Source organism: Mauremys mutica, chromosome 7, assembly GCF_020497125.1.
Source record: "Mauremys mutica isolate MM-2020 ecotype Southern chromosome 7, ASM2049712v1, whole genome shotgun sequence".
Taxonomy (NCBI): Eukaryota; Metazoa; Chordata; order Testudines; family Geoemydidae; genus Mauremys; species Mauremys mutica.
Window position 1 is genome coordinate 84,964,343 of NC_059078.1, and position 23,296 is coordinate 84,987,638.

General features: G+C 44.6%; 1 protein-coding gene across 3 annotated transcripts in view; it reads right to left on the reverse strand.

Annotated features, from left to right (window-relative positions):
• Positions 1 to 23,296, reverse strand: part of HERC4 (HECT and RLD domain containing E3 ubiquitin protein ligase 4) — a 94,036-nt gene that overhangs the window by 13,398 nt on the left and 57,342 nt on the right. For all 3 annotated transcript variants that reach the window (XM_045023475.1, XM_045023474.1, XM_045023476.1), the window contains 6 exons: positions 22,518 to 22,685; positions 22,216 to 22,359; positions 14,049 to 14,215; positions 12,258 to 12,324; positions 11,666 to 11,748; positions 545 to 728 (listed from right to left, as the gene is read on the reverse strand). In XM_045023475.1, the coding sequence (XP_044879410.1) occupies positions 545 to 728; positions 11,666 to 11,748; positions 12,258 to 12,324; positions 14,049 to 14,215; positions 22,216 to 22,359; positions 22,518 to 22,685 (813 nt within the window). The remainder of the gene's footprint in view (positions 1 to 544; positions 729 to 11,665; positions 11,749 to 12,257; positions 12,325 to 14,048; positions 14,216 to 22,215; positions 22,360 to 22,517; positions 22,686 to 23,296) is intronic.

Sequence of the window (23,296 nt, forward strand, 5' to 3'; positions counted from 1 at the left end):
CATTGCATATTATGATAAGGAAAATTTCTACTGGTTCGTGTGTCTAGATAATAAAGGGCACTATTAAAAAAACAAAAAAAACAAAAAAACCCAACAACAAAACTCACATCTGGGTCACCTGTCAGCAAATGGAGCTCTGTGATGGTTTTTGGAGTAGATGGAACTATCATTCAAACAAGAGATGTGTGAAACCACCAAAGACCCTTAAAACTAAATTCTTTGAACACAGAAGTTCATGTGTTAAACATTTTTTTGTTAACTTTTTCTCCTTAAAAATTTAATATATATATGGTTCTCTCTCAGTTCTCTGCAAGGTTTGACCAAGAGACTTTAGAGAGATCAGATATGAAACATTAAGGGTGAGGATGAATCTGTGGAAATTATAGAGACTCCATTTACTGTTAGCAAAGTTATGCTACCTCATCTTTAGGGAAACTGGAAAGCTTAACTTCAATATAGGAATGTGGAGAGGCAATACCATCAAGTGTTTTGCTTTTGCATTTTAAATGTTTACCAATTTAATATACTCTAAACTAGCACTTACCTTCTCCAGTTCTTTCCAATCATAATTTGTGTTTCCAATCACCATCGCCTGCAGCTCACTGGGCTGGAAGAGCTGAAGAACTTTACCACCACACACCTTATGAAAGCCTGCATGGAATGCATCAAATAAGGAAGCCACTGATTTACTGAAGATGTAATCCACATAGGCATCTACAAATTCTTGCCTGTAGAGTGAAGACAAAAGCAAACACATTTTAAAAACTGAAGATATTTAAGTACCATTCTTCTACGAATAAATCAATGGTCAACCTAGCACAAAATACTGATTTTAAGATACTGTATTCTGCCTATGGTCTTTGCTGTGGCCACAATGAAGATCCTTTAACCACGAGCAGAGCATGAATTCAATTCTTCCCAAAACTGAGAGAGTATGGCGTGGACAAACAACATTAAATAACGCATTTCAGACAACATGAGCCTTTTAATAATGTGTACCCTCCATAATGAATTGACTCTTCCGGAGACTTGCACTGCCTCTTGAAATGCTGATTCACAGTGTAGTGGTCTGAAACTAATTATTCAAGTCACTGTTGTTCCTTTAATAAAAAAGGGTTATTTTCAATTTTAGGGAGTGATTGTGTATGCTCCATGTTGGAAGACAAGTTCGTAACTCCCATGGATATCTCATGTTCTGTATAGTGTCTGGGTCACACAGAAAGGGTTAATTATGGTTAGGGAAAATAGTTTGACTATGAGAACTACTCCTTGTTACTAAAGAACATATCAAGCAAGATACTTGAAATGTTTGCACTCAAGTACAGATGGCAAAAATCCAATAACTTACTAGTTTACTTTTGACTGAATATTTTTACACCAGTCTAGTCAGCACGAAGTGGTTCAATCATGCTGCCATTATTTCTGTTAGCAGATTACCAGTAGCCTACCAATACATTTTCTTCAGGGAAATCCATAGTATTTTTGTGTTTTATCAGGGTCATCATTTATCTCAGAAGGATCATTTGAATGCACCTTGCAAACAGCCTGGCATTTGTTTCGGTGGTTGCCACGCAAATCTTTACAACACTACCTTTTGCCTAGGTAACGTTGCTGCAATATTCACAATATTATTAAGATTGTAATTGAGATTGCTATACAAAGGAAAATAAAAGGTGCTAAATGACAGAGGACTGTAAAAACTCTCAAAACATTGTCAGTGTCAGACGATAATCAGTACTAACAATTATTGATAAAGCACACCTTCCCAGTACACTTCAGGCAGTACCTGAATCTCTTGGCATGTTTCCAATTCATGTAAATATACAACAATTAAGCAGGAAAACCAAAAAAGTGAATAGACATCTTCATGAAACAACAGGTACTTCCTTAACAATGAAATCCCACAAATACTGGCAGCACCATAGTAATCCTTTACTATCAGCCAAGAATAAAAAAAGGAGGCTACTCACCTGTAACTGGAGATTTTTCAAGATGTGCAGTGTCTATCTGTATTCCACAAATGAGTATGCAAGCACATGATCTCAGATCAGAAAATATTGAAAATAATGTCTGTTGGTCTGTGCCTGCCCCCTGTGCTCGATACCAATGGTACAAGGGGAGATGCAGAGCAACTACCTCTCAAGTTCCTTCTCTACTACAAATCCAGTCGTATCCAAAGCAGAGGGGAAGGAAGGCAAGTAGTGGGATATGGATCTGGACCGCACATCTCAAAGAACCTCCAGTGACAGGTGAGAATGCTGGTCCCTATGAGTATTTCACAGGTGGGTGACTGGCAAGCAGTAGTCAAATAGGAAGGCAGGTGTGAGGATGCAGGAGTACAGATATCCTTAACACTGCAATTCTGCTTGTAGCAACGCATAATACCTCTTGAAAGTGCAGACGGAATTCCAAGTTGTTCCCTTAAAAATGTCTAGCAAAGGGACCTCTCAAAGAAATGCTACTGAGGTTGCCTGTGCTCTAGTGAAAAGGGCCCTCAACCCATCTGGAGGAGGGAGATGCACCAACTGATAGCAAAGGAGGATACAATCAGATATTCACTTAAAGAGTCTCTGAGCAGATATCGCTTGTCCCCATGCTCACTCTGCTACAGCAACAAATAATCTAGGTGATTTTCTACATGATTTCACTCTTTGCAGGTAGAATGCCAATGCTCATTTGATGTCGAGAGAATGAAGTCTCCTCTACTCACTGTAGGCTTGAGGCAAAGAATACCAGTAAAGCAAATCAACTGGTTTTTGCAGACCTTGGAAGTTACCTAGAGGATGAATTTGGGTGGAGGCAAAGGGATACCTTCTCTTTATGAAATGTAAGTGTATGGCAGGTAGACCATGAGGGCCTCCAGCTCACCTTCTCTCTTGGCCAACATAATGGTCCTCCGGAAGGCAACCTTCATAGAAGATGGGACCTCAAGAACATGGCCAATGGTTTGAAAGATGGCCTGTTAAGTGTTGAAGGTATGAGTGTAAGATCCCACTGTGGCGCTGGCTTCACTATTGGTGGGGAAATCCTAGTCAGACTCTAGGAATTTGATTGTTACCGGGTGAGTAAAAATATGGCAGATGGAATGTACTGATTACTTCTAGTTGGATTCACAGCAAGCTAACGGAAAGATTCGTCTTGACAGTGACGACAGTTTAAAATAGAAGTAAGACCTGCTGGCCCTGATTATAATTCGTTCTGTTGCACCCAGAGAGAGAGAGAGAGAGAGAGAGACACGCACACACCCCTACCTCTATTTGGTTAGATATCATTTCCTGCTATGATTATGAATAGTTTGAATGGCCTGCGAAGATGAATGCTCTAGGTCTGACACCCATCCAAATATCAAGCTATGAGGTCAAGAGAGTCCAGGATGGGATATTTGATACTTTCTTTTTCCTGAGTCAGCAGGTCCAGAAAGGACCAAATACTGTTGGGTTGACATTCATAGGCAGTTCAGAAACCATAACTGTCCGGGCCAGTTGGGTGCGATGAGGATGACTTGTGCTTTGTCATGATGAATCTTTCACAGAACCTTAAGTAGCAGCGGGATGAGAGGTGAGTCACGACAGGAGTGTCCACTGCCACAGAGTCCTGACCCTGTGTTGCTCTAACAGAACTTCTTGTTCATCTGGGAGATTAACAGGTCTCAAGATAGTGTCCCCCACTAAGCGAAGCAATGTTCATGATGAATATTCATGAACTGAATTCATGATGTTCATCACGGAATTGAGTAACTCTCACTCGTGATCAATGACCAAATGCCTGCTAAGGCCGTCCACCACTGAGTTCTGAGTACCTGGTGTGGCAAATTGCCGGCACTACTATGATGGGTCTCGCGCTCTCTCTTCTTGGGGGGTGGGCGGGGTCAGGGTGCCATTTCTTCCCCTGAACTGGGATATTAACTGCCCCACTAGCATCCTAAAGGAGGGGAGTGGAGAGGGAGGCACCCGGGCCCACCCTCTACTCTGGGTCCCAGCTCAGGGGCCCTAGGGATAGCGGTAACCCACTTGAACTAGCGGTTCCTTCCCCTGGGCTACTTCCCTCTCCTGCCCTTCAGCTTGTGGAGGCTTCCTGCCCTCCCTCTGCACAAGCCAGGTGTCCTTTTACCTAAGATCTTGGTCTTCTTAGCCCACCGCAGCACTTCTCCAATCTTTCCTCTGCTTCCCTCCAAACTGCTCTCTGCTCCAATTCCAAACCACTCTGTTTCTACTCCTTCAAACTGATCTCTGCTCCAACACCAATCCTCTCTGCTCCAACACTTTCCCCTGTCTGACTGAAGCAGGGGGTTTATATCAGGTGACTGAGTTCAGGTGCTCTAATTGATCTATAGCAAACTTTCTTCCCTCTACAAGGAATAAGGCTCCCTTCTAACCCTCTCCTGCTGCCCTCTGGCCATGCTGTATCACACTGGGAAGTACGTTGCAGAAACTGATGTGGTTCCAGATACACTAATTCCATAAATTGTCCAACTCTACACACAAGTGGGAGGGATTGCTTGTGTGCGCGCGCACGCATGCACATGCATCTGTGATTGTCATGTTGGGTGTCAGAGGTAGGAAAGGTATGCCAATACACATGTGTTCCAGGTTCATCTACTAGGTCAGCGATACCCTGGCATTGACAGCGATTGTCACTATGGTGTTCATGCTATGTCTGTCTGGCATATTACTAACCAGAGCCAGAGGAGCAGCCTAGCAAACAACGTTATACAAGTACAGAAGGCCATGTGGCCTAGCAAAGAAAGACAGACCTGGACTGTTGTTCAGGGTTTGAGAGTCACTTAGTTTATCAGACTGCTCATGGCATGGAGTCTGTCCACAGAGCATCCTGCTGTTAAGTTCAGGGTCATTCCTATAAAGTCTATCGGCTGCATGGAGGTCAGATTAGACATCTTCACCTTCACACAGACTCCCAAGAATACCAGGAGGCAGAGCAAGGACAAGGTTGCCAACTGTACTTCCAGACAGTATTTACCTGTTAGAAGCCAGTCGTCCAAGTACGGGAAGACGGTGTAGCCATTTTGTCTTCTCTATGGTGCCACCACTGAGAATCCCTTTATGAAGGCTGTAGGTGCTGTGGCCAGACCAAACTGAAATTCACTGAACTTGTAGTGTTTCCTGTCCTAACAGAAACCTGAGGAACCTTCGCTGGAATGGGTGAATGTCCACATGAAAGTAAGCATCTTTCATATTGAGAGCTCCAAACCATGTGTCTTTTCCAAGGAGGGATTTATTGATGCCAACATAACCATGCAAAATTTTAAATTGCAAATAAAAATATTTAGCTGAGTAGGTTAAGAATGGTCCTTCATCCTCCCTTTTTCTTTGGATCTATGAAGTATTTGGAGTAGAACCTTCTACCTGATGCTAAAATGGCACTTGCTCTATTGCTTCTCATTTGAGGAGAGAGTCCACCTCCTCTTGGAGGATCTCCTCATGAGAGTGGTCCCTCAATAGGGGCTGGGAAGGAGTTATTGGAGAAGTTGGAGAAAGAAACTCAACGGTGTAGCCAGAGTAGATGATATCTAGTATCCACTTGCCCATTGTTATAGCTCTCCAATTGTAGGAAAATAGGCTAGAGCTCAGCAAAGTCGATGTCAGAAACATGCAGGGATGGCATCACTTAGGTTGCAACTCAAGCGTCCCATCAAAAGTAACCTTTAGTCAGTGGATGAGGTTGGATGGCTGCCATCAAGGTGGATGGGGCTGAATACCTTGGCCTCTGCACTCCTTGATGATTATGTGGCAGTTTGTATAATCGTTGCTGGTAGAAAGGCAGTGGAAGAGGCCTTGGCTTATACCCGTTTATGATGTTTTCTCTTCATAGCTAGGGAATAAATTCCCAGAGAGCGGAAAGTTATTGTGGTGTCTTAAGTATAAAAACTCATCTGTTTTATGGTTAAAGAGGTTGGTTTAATTGAAGGGCAAGTCCTTGATGGTATTCTAAACCTCCCTGGAGAACTCCAAAGAACGAAGCCATGACGCTCGCTGCATTACTATTGCGGTCAATATAGATCTTGATATGGTATCCACCAGGTCCACTGTATCTTGCAGTGAGGTTTTAGCGACAAGTCTACCTTCCTCAACAAGGGCTTGGAATTGGCCCTGTCCTCCTGGAAAAGTATCATCTGTGAACTCCAGGAACTTAGAGCAATTAATAAAAATCACAGTTCGCTAAGCTGGCCCGTTAGTCAGAGATTCTGAACTGGAGGCTGGTGAATGTACATACTTTCCTTCCCTGAAGGTCCAGGTGTTCAGCTCCCTTGCCTGCAGCGGTGATCTTACGGTGCTGCTGCCCCAATCTTTCCATGGCTGCTTGTACTACTAGGGAATAGGGGGCAAGGTAAGTAAACAAGAATTCTGCTTTCACAGAAAAAAAAGTAATGTTTCTCAGGCCTTTTAGAGGTAGAGGTACATGTTGCTGGTGTATACCTTACCACTCTAGCTGGTTCCTTACTGGCCTAATTCACCAGAAAAGCTACCCTATTGGATCTGGTGGGCTGCAGGATCTTCGAGACATGTGCTGTGTATCTTGTACTACTTATAATGGAATATGAAGTTCTGCAATAGTTCTTGACATTGCCTATGCTCATCTGGTGGGGATGGTGAAGATGGGGCAATTGCATCATCGGGTGAGGAACACAATATACAGGTTGGTACTGCTGGTACCAGCAAATCCGGCTTGTTGACTTCCTCCTACAGGTACTCCTGTGTACTCCTGTGCTGCTGTCTAGAAGGAGAGGGGGGATATAACATGACTCTGGTAGAGTGCACTGATCTGGTGTGTCATGCATAAGAATCCCATGGACCCAACAGAACCAGCATGAGGGATGAAAAAACTAGTTGGGCAGGGGCCGCAAGGCATTGAGTACCAGTGATTTCTGGGAGGGTAACCATGGTTGAGTGAAGATTGAGCCCTAGAAACTCTCAAACCTGGCTGGTCTAACCTCCCTGGGCTGTGGAGGTGATGGTCCACCCTGGACATTGGATTCAGCCAACAAGAAAGCTGGATTCAGCTTCATCGGGGATTCTGTTGTTGTCAGTGGGAGGAAGCTCCAGTCTAGGGACTGTCTAGGAGAGTAAATCCTTACTGGGGTGGTATCCTTTTCTGGGGGTCAAAGTGACCCTCAGAAGGACTGGGCCTGAAAGAGAAAGACAAAGATAACTTCCAGATTAGTTCATGTCTCCATTGATCCCAGAATACAAGGCGTCCCGGTTGATGGTTCTGCTGTGCCAGACTTAGTGGTTGGTGGGTCCTTATGGGGCCAAGTCGGTACTATTGCAAAGAGCGAAAGTCTCGTCTAGAGCTCTTGATAGGTCCTGGCAGATATCGGTCCTTCGGCTTGGTAGAGGTCATCGTCTGCACTGGAGCTGCTACCACTGGAGCTTTGCTTCTGTGCACTCTCTCTTCACATTTGGGAGGCTTAGGCAGACCTAAATCTTTAGGACCTGCATGCAAAGACTCACCTGACCTGGAAGGAGTCAGAGAAGCATCCCTTCTCCTGGAAGCAGGTTTAGAGGGGGACCTGTTTTTAATGTCTGTGAAAGTGCCTCTTATTCTCATGAGAAGCCCGAGAGGGTGGGTCTTCAGGATTTATCTGATCCAGCTTCTGCTACAGAAAGCACAAAGCTTGAAGACTGCTTCTGATGTACAGGGTGGTCTCCCTGACATGGATCTGACTGGAGTCATGTGGCTTTCTCCATGAGGGGCATCCTCACTTGGAGCTCTCATCTCTCTTGGGTCCAGGGTGGGAAGGAACAACAGATATTACACTGGCAGAGACACGCCTCCTCTAAGGCAGTACAGGCAGCCCCGGTGGTCGTTGCTGACAGAGAAGCTGTGAGGACAAGAGAGAGTTTTTAAGTCCCAAAATTTTGGGCACAGTCCTACTCCCGGGAAGAGACACAGACAGACAGGGTCCCTAAAGTGGGGAAAAAACTATGCTTCTCTATGTAAAATTAAAAAAAAAACTACAACAAAACCACTAACAAATTATATACAATTACATTTGCAAAGGTGAAAGTGAAGGTGAGAATAACTCTGGGCACAGAGGACTCCGATTCAGGCCATGCGGAGGTAAGAAGGAAATGGAGAGGCGGTCAGTCTATACTTTGCTTTATGCCCTTCATGCTAAGCATGGGGAGAGATCCAGTGCACAGGTATGGACCAATGAATACTACCGGAAAGATTTTTCTGGTCTCAGGTGTACAAGATGCATGCATACGGACATGTGGAATATACAGAGGGACCGGCACTCAAAGAACTGAGAAATTACAGGTGCTGGTGCTATTACCTTCCCATAACTGCTAACCTCCCAGTAAAGTAGTTTAGTGTATTTTTTCCCCACATGACATAAGCCATCAGCTAGAATCTTTAAATATATTTTAAATATTCATTTTTAGAAAAGGATTCTTATTGGTTTCAGAAAAGGAAGCATCTTTTGATTTATAAAAAAAAAGTGTTCATCACAATGTTTCTGGGCTCACGTACATAAATTATTAAAAACAGTACTAATCAGATGGCCTATATCTAAATCTAAAGGAACAATTTCACAATCAGTTATAGACAGATATGTCCCACTAAGCCATAGACAGAACATCTAATGTTTATACAGTATTATTCCTTTGACATATGTGAAGCTGACTCATCTAGTCCATCAGTCTTCAGGGGACGACGAATGCAAGAACTCCACCACTAAGAAGGTGCAAAACGGGACACTCTTGACCACAACAAATATGTAAATTTAATTCCCATATTGGATCTCCAATCCGGAAGCAAAATGTGGTGAGTTATATAGGCAGAGTCTGAAGTTACCTGGAATGGGTCCATAGTTGTTACAGCATGAGAGCCCAAGTCAACTACAAGGATATGTTATCCAAGAAATGTAAGGTGCAGTAAGACAACCTATGCATCATTGCTATTCTTAATGTAACCATATTCCATGACTCAAACACAAGGTTAATATTCTCAAATGAGACTATTATTGCATAAGAAAAGCTCCTATACCCGAAGTCATAGACAAATAGCTAGAACACCCCAAGGAACACTCTTAATTCAAACTGAACTAGGTCACTGCCTACAGAGAGCTGAATTAACTAAGGCCTTGATGTATCAGCCACTCATGTATTTATACTGCATCCATCAGATATCTGTTCTAAAAAAGTCAGATGCCTCTCTCATGATAGATGGTGATCAATTTACTAGTGAACAACTCTGCACTGAACAGCATGGACTGAGTAGTGTCCCAATCAGCCAATGCCCTAGGCTTCTGATGGGAGACTTGTGGAATTGCTGACAAAGTATCACACACCTGGTCTGCACCTGAAAAGAGCATCCTTCTTGCTTGTTTTCCCACCATAAGCTCTACGACAGGGGTCATAGCATCAAAGTTCTCAGAAGCTTTGACACTATTTTACTTCACAGGAAAAAAGACTGGTCTCTCACAAGAGGACTGGGAGAACTGGCTCCAATATTAGAGATATATAATAATTATGGATGCAATTTTTACTGAAAGTTACGAGCTTCTTACGGAGGTCTGAAGTGATCGTGGTGAGGCACAGGACTGCTAAAGAAGCAAAAGCAATGCTTAGACTTATGAATGCTGGAAAAAGAGCACATAAGAACGATTATGCATTACATTTTCTGAAATATATGGTGTTTAGGAGCATCACAACACAGCCACCACTTCTGGCCCTTTCCTACTGTTGTCAAAAACAATCTGGGAGCACTATTTCAGGGGGGGGGGTGGAGAGGAAGAGGTAAGGGAGTAGAACAGTGGTCCCCAACCTTTTTGTGGCCAGTAGCACATTCATGTTTTCAGAAGAGCGTGGCGGGCCCCAACAATTTTTCAAGGCTTATTTTGTATTTGTACATTAAATAATATAAAAAAAATATTTGATATTACATAATATATGAATCAGGAGAGAAGAGAGAAGCCGGAGAGAAGCCACAAGGACAGAGAACACCGGTGCCCACAGCCCTGGAGTACTCTGTCCCCAGCAGGTGCGGGGCCCCAGATTCTCTTCTCTGCTGGGCACTAGGTGGGCCCCGCGCCTGCCGGGGACTGAGAACACCAGTGCCTGCAGCCTGAGTTCTCTGTCCCCGGCAGGCACGGGGCTGCGGCCCCGCACCTGCCAGGGACCGAGAACACCGGTGCCCGCAGACTGCAGCCCCAGAGTTCTCTGTCCCTGGCAGGCGTGGGCCGCAGCTTCTCTCCCCTGCTGGGAACTAGGCAGGCCCCGCACCTGCTGGGAACAGAGAACACCACGCCCGCAGCCTGAGTTCTCTGTCCCTGGCAGGTCCCCTGCTGGGCACTACGCGGGCGCACATAAATGCCCCACGGGCACCACATTGGGGACCACTGGAGTAGAAGGATTGAGAGGCAGGAAGGACTGTGGTGCAGTGCTCCCCCCAATTACACAGCTAGAACACAGACATCAAGCAAAACATGGAAGTTGTAATTTTACTCTACGTGTTTCCCCACCAACCTAGGGTCCAGCCCTCCTGGTGGTGGATGCCAGATTAGGGTGAGGAAAACTGATTCACTGTGGGATATCTTCACTGCAAAGACAGTCATAGCTATGGTGAAACGAGTGTATAGCTCCCTCAAAGCCTCCCACCTTTCCTCATTACTCTATACTTGCCCCTAATAGATCCAGTTGCAGAAATAGTTTTCAGATATCGGGCTATAGGCTCAAGCAGCAATCTACCCAGCCAAGCATTTTTCCCTGTCCTCACAAACACTCAGTCCAGCTGTAAACACATGTCATGGTCTCAAGGAACATGTCCCCTGCTCCACCTGTCCATGAAAAGGAAGCAAAAACAGGAGCATGCAAAAAAGAAAAACTAAGGAAAGATGAAAATACACAAAAAAACCAAAGGGAAAAAAAAGACCAAAGGGGAGGGGAAGAAGAGAGAGAGAATGAACAGGGGGAGAGGGGGAGGAGAATTGGTAGCAACTAAATCAGGGCTCTCCACAAAGGGACAAGTGGTGCCATCCCCATCTGCCAATACATTGAAAGGAGTGGAGTGGAAATGAATAAAAAAGAGCTTGTTTTAAAGAGAATAGAATCCACGATTTCCATGACAAAAATCTCTGCCTGAGAATGCTACAAGTTCCTTACCATCAGACTCATTCACCTTTTCTTCAAAGGGAAAAGATGTCCCCAGAACTACATTTCCAAAATTGGGGGAGGCTACAAAACTGCATAAAAAAGGAGGCTTTGATTGCTACTCAGCAAATTCTAATTATACTCATGTTCCTTGCAGGTCAGTGCAGTTTTGTTTATGTTAATCATTTAGCAGTCTACAGCCATTACTAAGAGATACGAGTTGTCTTCTCTAGGGAGGCATATTTAGCAAACAACCTAACCTTATAAAACAAAGAGAATTGTCTAAATGGGCCCTACATAGCTTTCAAGTTAAAAATTCGAGTTGAAACAACGTACTTCAAATAGCAACTAATAAATTACAACACGAATTATGTTTTCTCAGCAACTGGAAGAATTCATTATGTTAAATAAAAGCTTTTTTCCCCTATACCAAATATGCTAATTTCTGGATCAGAGCAAGTTATGTTTAGCAGTCAAGTTATTCCTTTCTGAAACAAGCTAAAATTGAAGCACAAACTGACCACTAACTTGCACTGTTATAATTCACTTACCTATTTTGTTTGACCACAGGAATGTCGGCACCTTTAGGAATCAGCTCTTTTACTTCTGTTGTTCCAAAATTTTCCACAGTGATCTGTTTAAAAGTAAAATGCAGAGTACACTTCATTTACTGTTCCAAAAGACCATTTCCCTCTACTCAGGGCAGGCCTACACTACTGCCTAAGTCGATCTAACTTACGTTGCTCGGGGGTGCAAAAAAGCACCCTCTCCCCGAGCAACACAAGTTTCGTTCTGCTCACACTGCTGCTATGTCGGCAGGAGATGCTCTCCCACCGACGTAGCTTATGCTTCGCGATGAGGAGGCGTAATTACACCAACAGGAGAGCACTCTCCTGTCAGCACAGCACGTCTTCACCAGATGCCCTATAGAGGCACAGTTGCACCAATGTAGTGCTGTACTGTAGACTTGCCCTCAGCCATGGGCAGTGTTTCACAATCAGCTTAACATTAAAATACCAACTGAATGAAAATTCTAATAGGAGAGCAGCTAGTGTTTTTGGTAACATATATTCTGCCAGAGGTAATCATAATGGATAGTTAAAACTACAAGTAAAATACTTTAAAAAAAATTCAAAAGCTTACCGTAAAGTTGAGACAAAATGTCTCCTCTATGTCATCTTCTGGATAGTCCAGTAACTGCTGCATACTTCTGTAAAACAATATATTTTGTCTTAATCTCAATGCATTGAAAAATTAACATATGTTGAGTATATGTTCTCAGTATTTTGTGAGTTCTGTATCTTTCTACAGTTATCTTCTTTGGATTTCTCACTTAGATGATTAGCATTTAGAAGTGCAAAGTTAGGAAACCCTCCACTGATTCATATTTCATTTAAGTTGAAATGCAGCACAAAGCTTATTGAACATTTTCTTTAAAAGCAGCAAAGAATCCTGTGGCACCTTATAGACTAACAGACGTTTTGCAGCATGAGCTTTCGTGGGTGAATACCCACTTCTTTGGATGCAAGTCGTATTCACCCACGAAAGCTCATGCTGCAAAACGTCTGTTAGTCTATAAGGTGCCACAGAATTCTTTGCTGCTTTTACAGAACCAGACTAACACAGCTACCCCTCTGATACTGAACATTTTCTTGGTTTTCCTTCATTTCTGAGAGGCCTTAATTCCTTCCAATTGTCTACGCTAGAAGCAAGGTGAGGGGGTTCTTATTTTGGAGTTGGAAAGGAGCAAGAGGGTTCACAGAATGAGAAAAGAGGTAGGGTGCTGAGAGAAGTAGAATGACAGCAGCCTGATCCTTCGTCTCAGTACCTGAAATATGTATTTCAATACTGTTTATGGAGTAAGTGAAAAGTCTGTAGAAGTAGAAAATATTTAGTAATAAAAGGCAAGTTCTACAAGAAGTCTCTTAATTGACTTCAATGGGAGCTCAGAGGGCTCAGCATTTCAAAAATCCGTTCAAGCTTACTTACGAAACTAAATATGGATTTAGGAGCTTAAACTTTAAGTCCTCTTTTTAAATTTTGCAATGGGATTTATATTGTTGAATTCTGATTCCTCATTTTGCTATGACCTTATATGCTATTACATTTCTTAAAATATTTTCTCTAACTCTTCTTCATTCCTAGCAATCTGGCTTTACACCTAGACATAACACAAAAAAGATGGCACATATTCCTTTGGCTGATGGAAGATGGCAGAGCTGCAACCCAAAAATATATCTCAATCTCCCTTAATTGCCTTGCACACGTCAAACAGAGGTGGATGGGAACATGGGACACTACAGTTATGAGTCATTGAGGAAAATGTATTAATAGCCCATCAATCTAATTCTTTGGATCCTCCTCAAAAGAGTATGATTTGCCAATTGGTCAAAATGTTGTTTTATTTTTGTTTAATGAAGATGGGAACAATATACATACAATACATTAAAAATAAATGGTTTTCTCTGAATTTTCTGGTTTCAAATGCTTCAAAAATTGATATTAACTATATATCCTCAGCAAATAAAAAAAAGTTCAAATTCATAACATGTACTTGTTTTTGAAATATGAAAATCAATGTCATTAGAAACTGAATAAACTGCCTAAAACTGAGATTATGTTCAAAGTAAGATGAGTTATATTTACAACACACAAGTCTGAACCAAAAAATTTCAAAATTTGGGGACATTAAGTTCCAAACAGGAAAGAATTCTTAATCCCAAAACTAAGTATCTGAAAGTAGGGGTTTATAAAACAGTAGTGTAAATCCAAACTCAACTTTTAGCCTAACGGTATTATTCTAGTTAGAGCTTTTTGTCTATTTATGGAGATATTATTTATTCAATTTCTTGTACATTACAGGAAACTACATAGTGCATTTAATAAGAAAGATGATACACCTGTTATCCTGTCATTCAATTTATATTGGCTCACCTGCCAACATCAGGCATTAACTCTTTTAAGTCATCTAGGGAAGGCTTCTTATTCAACAGCTTCTTGTACAAAGCCAAGGGGAACTGAAGGTCTACAATAGTAAAATTATATATTGCTAGCCCACAGACAACACCAATCAAATGGAACAAGTCACTGTCTTCAAAGGTCTACGATGAACAGAAAATACAAGAGTTAAGAGTTAAAACATTTGTCAACTTAAAAAAAGAAAAAATGTTCAGATTTTTAATAGGTTTATATCTATTTCATTTACATTTTCTATAAATAAAAATATAATCTTATTTCACAGATATTGTTAAAACAGGTAAGTTTTTAACCAGTTGAGTAAGACTGAAATCCAAGGAGAAAAAACGGTTACCTAACCTTTCGTAACTGTTCTTCAAGATGTGTTGCTCATGTCCATTCCATTCTAGGTGTGTGCGCGCCCACGTGCACAGCTGTCGGGACATTTGCCTTAGCAGCATGCGTATGGCTGGCTGTGGCACCTCCTTGAGTGCCGCGTTCATGCATCGGTATATCAGGCGTCACTGGCCCTACGCCCTCTCAGTTCCTTCTTGTCGGCAACTCCGAGAGGGGCAGGTAATAGAATGGACATGAGCAACACTGTGACCCGTCTTTCTGTATTCTTTATGGAAATATGCTTATGATATGAATGACATAACTGAGATATACTTCCTGCAAGATGGCTCATGTGAGATATCACTAGAAAGGTTATGATTAACTGAATGCAATTATCCTGTTTGTATGCATGTATCATTTCTGTATCTAAAATTAGGAATATTGACTCTCTGTATTTCAACTATGTTACTTTGGGTGACGGCCACTACCAACACTTCAGGTACAACAATGGAAAAGCCAGACAGGGCGGATGGCCCATCAACAGGGACAATGGACTGTAAAAGAGCTTAGTCCTCCTGTGAAGAACGGCTACAAGGGTACAGAGTCAGGTGGTCTTGTCACCTGATACTAAAACATTATCTGGGACTTCTTGTAACTTTCCACTGAAAGGGAAGGGGAGTCAAACTAGAAAACAAAAGACTCTCGCCTTATGCAAATCCTATTTAACGGTGGGAAGTGAGGTAATCCTGGTCGTTAGTTCTCGCCTACTACCCCACCCAAGATGATTGCTGGGAACAACTAAGACTGAATGGGGGAAGAACTGGGCCCAGGCTGGAACGGCGTCTGGCCTGTGAAGAAGATTATTAGAACCACATTTAGGATGAGAACGCACATGTAACCAGTTTCTTTAGTGTATTAAGCTTAGCTTGCGTGCTCTGTTTTATTTTCTTAGTCAACTGCCTTGTTCTGTCTGCTACCTCCTTAACTGCTTAAAAATACACCTGTTATAGTTAATAAATTTATTTCTGGTTTATAATACAACCCAGTTTATATGATTTCTAACTGGGTGGGGGGCGAGAAATTGTGCATACCATCTTCCACATTGAGAGAAGATGTGAATATAATATATCTTTGGGTCTGTACTCCAAGGGAGGTGGACATCTGAGTGCTGGAGCAAGTCCCTTAAGCTGAGTCTTCCCAGAGCTGATCTGCAGCTGGGGTGTGACCCTACCTGTGTGTGTGTGTTAGAGGAGGTTTTAAGAGCCTGGCTTAGCAAGACAGGTTAAAGGGGGCCCATGCTGGCAGAACAGGTAGACTCAGTTGTATCTCAGCACATCAGGTGACTTCCCAAGAGATCCAACCCGTTACAGTACACGTCTCGAACAACAGTTATGAAAAGTAGGTAACTATTTTTTCTTCTCCAAGTGCTTGCTCATGTCAATTCCATTCTAGATGACTCACAAACAGTATTCCTGGAGGTGGGCTCAGAGTTCACAGTTGAGCAGCTTATAATACCACTCTACCGAAGCCAGCGTCATCTCGGGCTTGCTGGGTAAGCACATAGTGAGACGTGAACATATGGATGGCTGACCACATGGCAACCCTGCAAATATCAGAAATTGGCACACAGGCCAGGAAGGCTTGTGCTCTCGTTCAGTGGACGGTTACGATCATGGGTGGAGGCAGGCTGTGATCCACGATGAAATTCTTTGGGTGGACACTGGATGACCTTTCATCCTATCTGCCACCGCAACGAACAACTACGTCGACTTGCGAAATGGCTTGGTCCTCTCTATGTAGAAGGTTAGCGCTCTCCTGACATCTAGGGAGTGCAACCTACATTCCTTCTCAGACGTACAAGGCTTTAGGCAGAAGACTGGTCCTGGCTTGTATGAAATTGGAAAGCACCTTGGGCAGGAAAGCCGGATGTGACTGCAACTGGACCTTGTCCTTGAAGAACACTGTATACGGCAGCTCCAATGTAAGTGCCCTAATCTCGGAGATCCTTCGGGCAGAAGTTATAGCCACCAGGAGTGACATCTTCCAGGAGAGCAGAAGAAGGGAACAGGATGCCAAGGGCTTGAAGGGAGTTTTCATGAGCCACACAAGTACCAGATTCAGGTCCCACGGAAGGACTGGGACCCAGACTTGGGGGTAGAACCACTCTAGACCTTTAATTACCAGACCATCATGCTATAAGTGAAGACCGAACTGCTCTGGAACAGAGGGTGAAAGGCAGATATAGCAGCCAAGTGGACCTTAACTGATGAAAGGAACAAACCCTGGAGCTTGAGATGCATAAAGTAGTCCAGGATCAGCTGCAGCAAGGCCTGCTCAGGCTAACCGCTTGGGCCGAGGCCCAGCATGTGAATCGTTACCATTTGGCGAGGTAGGTTGCTCTAGTGGAGGGCTTTCTATTCCTCAGTAGGACCTGTTGGACTCGGGTCAAACATTCCCACTCCTCAGTAGTTAACCGTGGAGCAACCAACTGTGAGGTGGAGTGCTGCCAGATTTGGGTGCAGGAACTGGCCATGATTCTGTGACAGGAGATCCAGCCAGTGGGGCAGTGGCATTGGGATCATCACTGACAGGTCCATGAGCGTGCTGAGCACCTTTGCTAGTGAGGCCAAGCCAGGGCTATCAGGATAATCTTGGCCTTGTCCTGCTTGATCTTCATGAGGACTTTGTGAAGCAGTGGCACCAGTGGGAAAGTTTACATCAGAGCCCTCAACCAAGGAAAGAGAAAGGTGTCCAACAGGAAGCCCCTGTTGACCCCCCCAAAATGAACAAGTCCACCTGGGAAGATATCCACTTTCGGAAGATCTGGTCAACCATATCGGGGTAGAGAGACCATTCATGGCAAGACGAGAAGGTTCTGCTGCAGCAATCTGCCAACATGTTCCTAGTTCCAGGGAGGTGCACTGCCATGAGATGAATGACATGCTGCACGCAAAAAAAAGGATGAGAAATTCTGTTTGTGAGCCCAAGAGCCATCTGGGAAAAAACAAGTAAAAGCCTTAGCAATAGTAATAATAACTAACTTTGCATGCATGAAAAAAATCTGAGAGTTTCCTGGCAGAGAGCAGATGGCCTGGCTCCACCCTGCTTGTTGATATAAAACATTGTGGTGGTGTGGGCAGTCAGGACTTGAACCACTTTGCCTTTTAATTGGCACAGAAAAGTCTGGCAGGCCAGGCGAACAGCCCTGAGCTCCCTGACATGTATGTGGAGGGAGCGGTCGACCGCTGACCAGCAGCCCTGTGTACTGACCTCGCCTGGGTGGGCTCTCCAGCCTAGGTCCTAGGCGTTGGACACCAGAGTTAGTGATGGGGATGCATAGGGTACTCACTACAACACCGATGCGGGGTCCTGCCACCACGCCTGTGATGCCCAGATGTGGCCCGACACGTTTACTACCAGGTCCAGGTCGTGCCTGTTGGGGATGTAGACCAACACCAACCACACCTGCAGCAGCCGGAGGTGGAGCCAGGCATGATGGACCACATAAGTACAAGCAGTCATGTGGCCTAGCAGCCGTAGGCAAGTACAGGCGGTGGTGAGCGGGTGGCCCCTCATATAGAAGATTACATCTGACATGACTCGGAAACGGGTCTCCGGAAAGAATGCCCGAGCCTGTGTGGAATCAAGAACCGCTATGATAAACTCTATCCACTGCACTGGTACGAGGGTCGATTTATTTTTGTTCACTAACAGGCCCAGGTCGTGGCATGTGGGCTGCACCAGATTGAGGCTGCTCTGCACTTGATCCTGCGATCTGCCTTTGATAAACCAATCATTGAGATAAGGATAGACCTGGATCCCCTGACACTTCAGGTAAGCAGCTACTGGGGCCATGCATTTTGTAAAGACCCATGGGACCAAGGAGAGGCCAAAGGGGAACACTGTGAACTGGGAATGTAATGGCCCACCATAAAACGGAGGAAACGTCTGCATCCTTGGAAGACAGAGGTACGGAAATAAATGTATTTCAAGTCAAGAGTGGCGAACCAGTCTCCTGGATCCAGGGAGGGAATGAGGGAGGCCAGGAACACCATGCGAAACTTCAACTTCTTGAGGTACTTGTTGAGTCATTGCAGGTCCAGAATTGCTCACAGGCTCCATTTTGCCTTCGGGATCAGGAAATAGTGGGAGGAAAAACCTTTCCCCCTCATTTCACAAGGGACCTCTTCCATCGCCCCCAGTTGTAGGAGACTGTTTACCCCCTGAACGATGTGTTGCTCGTGAGAAGGGTTCCTGAAGAGGGACAGGGAAGAAGGTGGCCGAAAACTGAAGGTTGTAGCCCAGCGACACAATTTCTAGCATCCAACGGTCTGAGGTGACTCTCGACCAGGCCAAACAGTAGGCATGAAGACCGTTGAGGAAAAGATGGGGAAGATCCAGGTAGGTGACTGGGGCGTTGCTCTCGAGTGCACCCTCAAAATGCCCACTTCTGGCCCCCATGGTGTTTCACTGGGCCAAGTTGTGAACAGGAGGAGGAAGGGCAGCGGCGACAGAACCCAGTCTCCCTTCTCCTCGTAGATCCGTGCTGAGGCTGCCACGGCCTTCGCAGCAGATGCTGCCGGAATGGCTTCCTCACAGACTGAGTTGTATGCATCCCCTGGGGACAGAGGGTGGCCCGAGTGTTCTTCAGACCTTACAGCTTTGCACCCATCTGATCAGAAAATAGTCCGATTCCAATGAATGAAAAATCTTGTATGGAGGACTCCATCTCCTGGGACAGGCCGGTAGTTGGAAGCCAGGAGATATGCCTCATGACCACTGCTGAGGCGACCACCCTGGCTGCTGAATTGGCTGCATCCCAGGCCAACTGGAGGGAGCACAGAGATACCTTCCTCCACAAGAGCCCCCAACTCTTGGGCCACTTCCTGGGGCATAAAATCCTTAAAGTTAAAATTATAATACCCCAAAAGAGCCTGGTGGTTCACTACCCAGACCTCGAGATTCGCCTTGGAGTAAGTTTTAATTCCAAAAAGGTCCAGTCTCTTGGCCTCCTTATTTTTGGGGGTGGAACTAGCAGGCCTGTTGATCCTTTTTGTTGGCCACCGACATGACCAATGACCCCAGGGGCAGGTGGGTATATAAGTATTCTAACCCCTTGGCGAGACAAAATACTTTTTCTCGGCCCTCTTGGAAGTGGGCGAGGTGGAGGATGGGGTTTTCCAGAGGGCTTTGGCAATGTTCAGAACCCCTTCAGGCACCAGGATTGCAACACATGCAGGGGTGGACGATGAGAGCACATTGAACAACTTATCCAATTGCTCCGCTATCTCTTCCACCTCAAGGCCTAAGTTAGTGGCCATCTGTCGGAGCCGGACTTGGTGCTCCTTACATCATCCAGTGGGCTAGCACAGGAGGGCCCGGCTAGCATGGGAGGGCCCCGCCACCACCTTATCTGGAGAGGAGGAAGATGACTGAACCACTGAGGGAGGGCCCGGGGCATCATTCCCCACAGGGGAAGGGGGTATCAAGGTGGGCATCTGTCCCTCCACCACAGTGCCCACCAGCGCTTCCTGCGCCAAACCTGGTGCCAACTGGGGTGTGTCCGATACGGTGACCAAGGACTGGTGAGATGGGGGCATCGACATAACCGGCATGCCTCAAGTGTTCCAGTAAGGCCATTGCACTGGCAGGTCAGCATCACTGTGGCGTATGCAAACTCCGGAGCTCAGTCATGATGGTGCTGTCTTGGTGAAGGGCTAAACTCCTTCTCCAAGCCAGAGAAATCCTCCTCTGGTGAGCAGAGCAGGGCCATCGACGCCGGAGTATGGCGGCTCACCATCACTGGGGGTGAGTGGTGCCTCGAATGGTCAAACCAATGTTGGTAGTAGGGGAAGCGGCAATGTGTTGGGGAGCATCCTCTAGGTCTTGGTGACGGTAATTGCTGGTGCGAAGACGACCTGTGCCAACTGTAAGGCAACCAGTGCCTCCTTCTGAGTGAGGCCCAGCATGACGGTGGAGACCGTGAGCACGGTGCCGGCGACCTGCAACAGCGAATCGGTGACCTGGGCTGACATGGAGACCAAGGATGCAGCAACAAAGGACTCTGCCTTGGCTCTGGAGACCGGTGGCACTCACTCACCTTCTGGGAGGCCTTCACAGCTGGTTTGCCCTCACAGGGAGCCTTTGCCAGGTCCATCACTGCACGTAGTGCCAGCTGCGGTGGAAGAGTCCATTGTTGTCTGGGCGCCGGGAGCTGAGAGGGCGTTGACTGCACCATCAGCCTGGGTCCTCTATCACTCCCTGGAGTTGGTGGCGAATCCCTTATGGGGGTAGTAGGTCCCCTTGGGGGCATGCCCCCTTGCAGCTCCGGCATAGGTGAGCAACCCGAGCAGGGTCCTTTGCGCAATGCCTCTCAATCCGACTTGCTCAGTGCCGGGTCCCTCCTTTTAGCTTTCTTCTTGGGCACCAGCGAAGGGGATCAATGGCAGGAAGAGTCCGATGCCAGCAGTGCGCTATGCACCGAGGCCAAAGCGCTTGGCGTTGTGTCCGGCCAGGCCGACTCCGAGGCTGGGCGAAGAGCAGCCTCCATGAGGAGGGCCATCAAGTGAATGTTACGTTCTTTCTGTGTCCCGGGACAAAAGTTCTTACAGCTGCAACACTTCTATTTAACGTGGGATTTCCCCAGGCACTTCAAACAGCTACCAAGTGGGTCACTAACAGGCATAGGCCTGTTGCAGTCAGAGCAGGGCTTAAAACCTGGAGACCGGGGCATGCCCCGCCTGGGTCAAAGTCCCCACCGGGACCCTACCTGACTAACGACAGTACTTAACAGCTATTTACTAAATAATCTACTATAAACAAACTATTTACAGCTAGAACACAAGGTTCAAGGAGTAGGAAAAACTGCTGACCACTTGCGAAGCAACACAAAGAGGCGTTCCAACCAACCACCATGGATGGTAAGAAGGAACTGAGAGTGCATAAGGCCAGCAGTGCCTAATATACCGATGCATGAGCACGGCACTCAAGGGGGCACCACAGCCAGCCCTATGGATACCGCTAAGGCAAAAGTCTCCAACAACTGTGCACGTGGGCGCGCACACACCTAGAATGGAATCGACATGAGCAAGTACTCAAAGAAGAATGTGTTTGTTTCACTCAGCACTTTTTGAGCTTCTGAGGAGTTCTTGCAATGTCAAATGTGTTTAAGTATTCCAATCAAACAGTGCTTTTAATGGACTAAAATTTGATTACTCAATCCTTTGAAAATTAGGATCATGATATAAAATTTCCACTTAAAAATATAAGCGATATCCATTATTGACCTCTCTAGACCCACTATCAAAAGGCAAGGTACGCTAATGTTTTATCGTGGTGTGACTGGATCTCAACTTGTATATCCAAAAACGGAGGCAACAAACTGGTGAATACTTGAAAATTTGGGCTTTCGTGACTTGCTTACACACTTAGTTAATAACAGAGCAGGAACAGAAGCCAGGTCTCTCGACTTCACTGTCTACATAAGCTCCGTAGACATGGCTACATAAGGGAAAGGAAGCGGTCAGACATGATGTTGCCTACTTTTCTCTGCTATCCTGCTTTATGGAGTTTCAGCTATTTGTACCACCATACATTTCCTGGCATTTTTGGTTGCTATACTTGTCAGGATTATGAGAGAATTAGTGAGGAACGGCAGAATCTTAGCAGAATGTGCGATGAAGGGGGGAATTTTAATCCAATGGTGAGAGAATGAATCTCTATGGCCATTTATTTCAGCTTCTCTAGAAATATTTCCTTGATGTCCATGATGAGTCAAAAGAGGATTCATTCACTGCAGAGTAAAGCGTACCTTGTCAGAGAACCAGATGAGCCTGGACTCTTCATAGTACCTAAACATTCCATATTTGGGATCAAGCAACTCTCTCATGATGAGCAAGAAAAATTCTTTGCGAACACCTCCTGCATCAACAGCTTCTTCCCCTACGAAAATAACCTGAAATGGGCACAGAATATAAAACGGAAATGCAAAACAAAGTACATTTAATCTAAAAATATACTGAACTTGTTAAGGTATAACAGATACTAAAATAAAAATTATGATCTGATTTAATGTTAGATTAAGGGAATTTAAGCAGTATAAACTGGCTATACCTTGAGTGGTTTCTTGTAATCTACATTCTTCGTTTTCCTTAGGACTTCCATAGCATCTCCTACAATATTGTCTCTGCGCACCACTAATATTAGACAAGGATTGACAGATTCAAATACAGGGAGAAAAATAGATGAGAAATTCTGTCTGTGAGCCTGGTCAACAGCCATCTGGGAAAAACCAAGTAAAAGCCTTAGTAATAGTAATAATAACTAACATTGCATGCATGAAAAAGCCAACATTTAAGAGCTTTTATCAATGTATTTATTTAGCAAACATCTCAGAGCTACAATTTTAGATTTAGCACACTATATATCCCTTTAACCTCAGCAAATATGCTTCCTACTAGCACTAACAAATTCAACAGTGCTGTTCAACAGTTCCATAAGTCTTAAGTTACTGTTTTTAACAATTAAAAACTTTTGTATAACAGAAACAAAGCCAAACACACACTACAACCCATCCAAGGTCTATTGAAAAGTGGCAAATAGAGGTTGAGGAGGTAAATATTAATCTGGCATAAATAAGCATTAAGAAGTGGTTTCACAGAGTAATATTTGTTCATATTTTTCTCGTAGCTGTTTTGTTTATATCATTTGAGTTGTATTTTCTTCCACTAACAATCTTTTCACTTGCTTTCCTTCTCCTCCATAACATGAAAGATCATATTAAACAAAATACTGTCATGAGTATTCTGATTATGGCACAGAATTCTTAAAAGCTTGCCAAATATATACTAAAAGAGATCATTAACAATCTATTCTGTAAATGGGCACAGGCA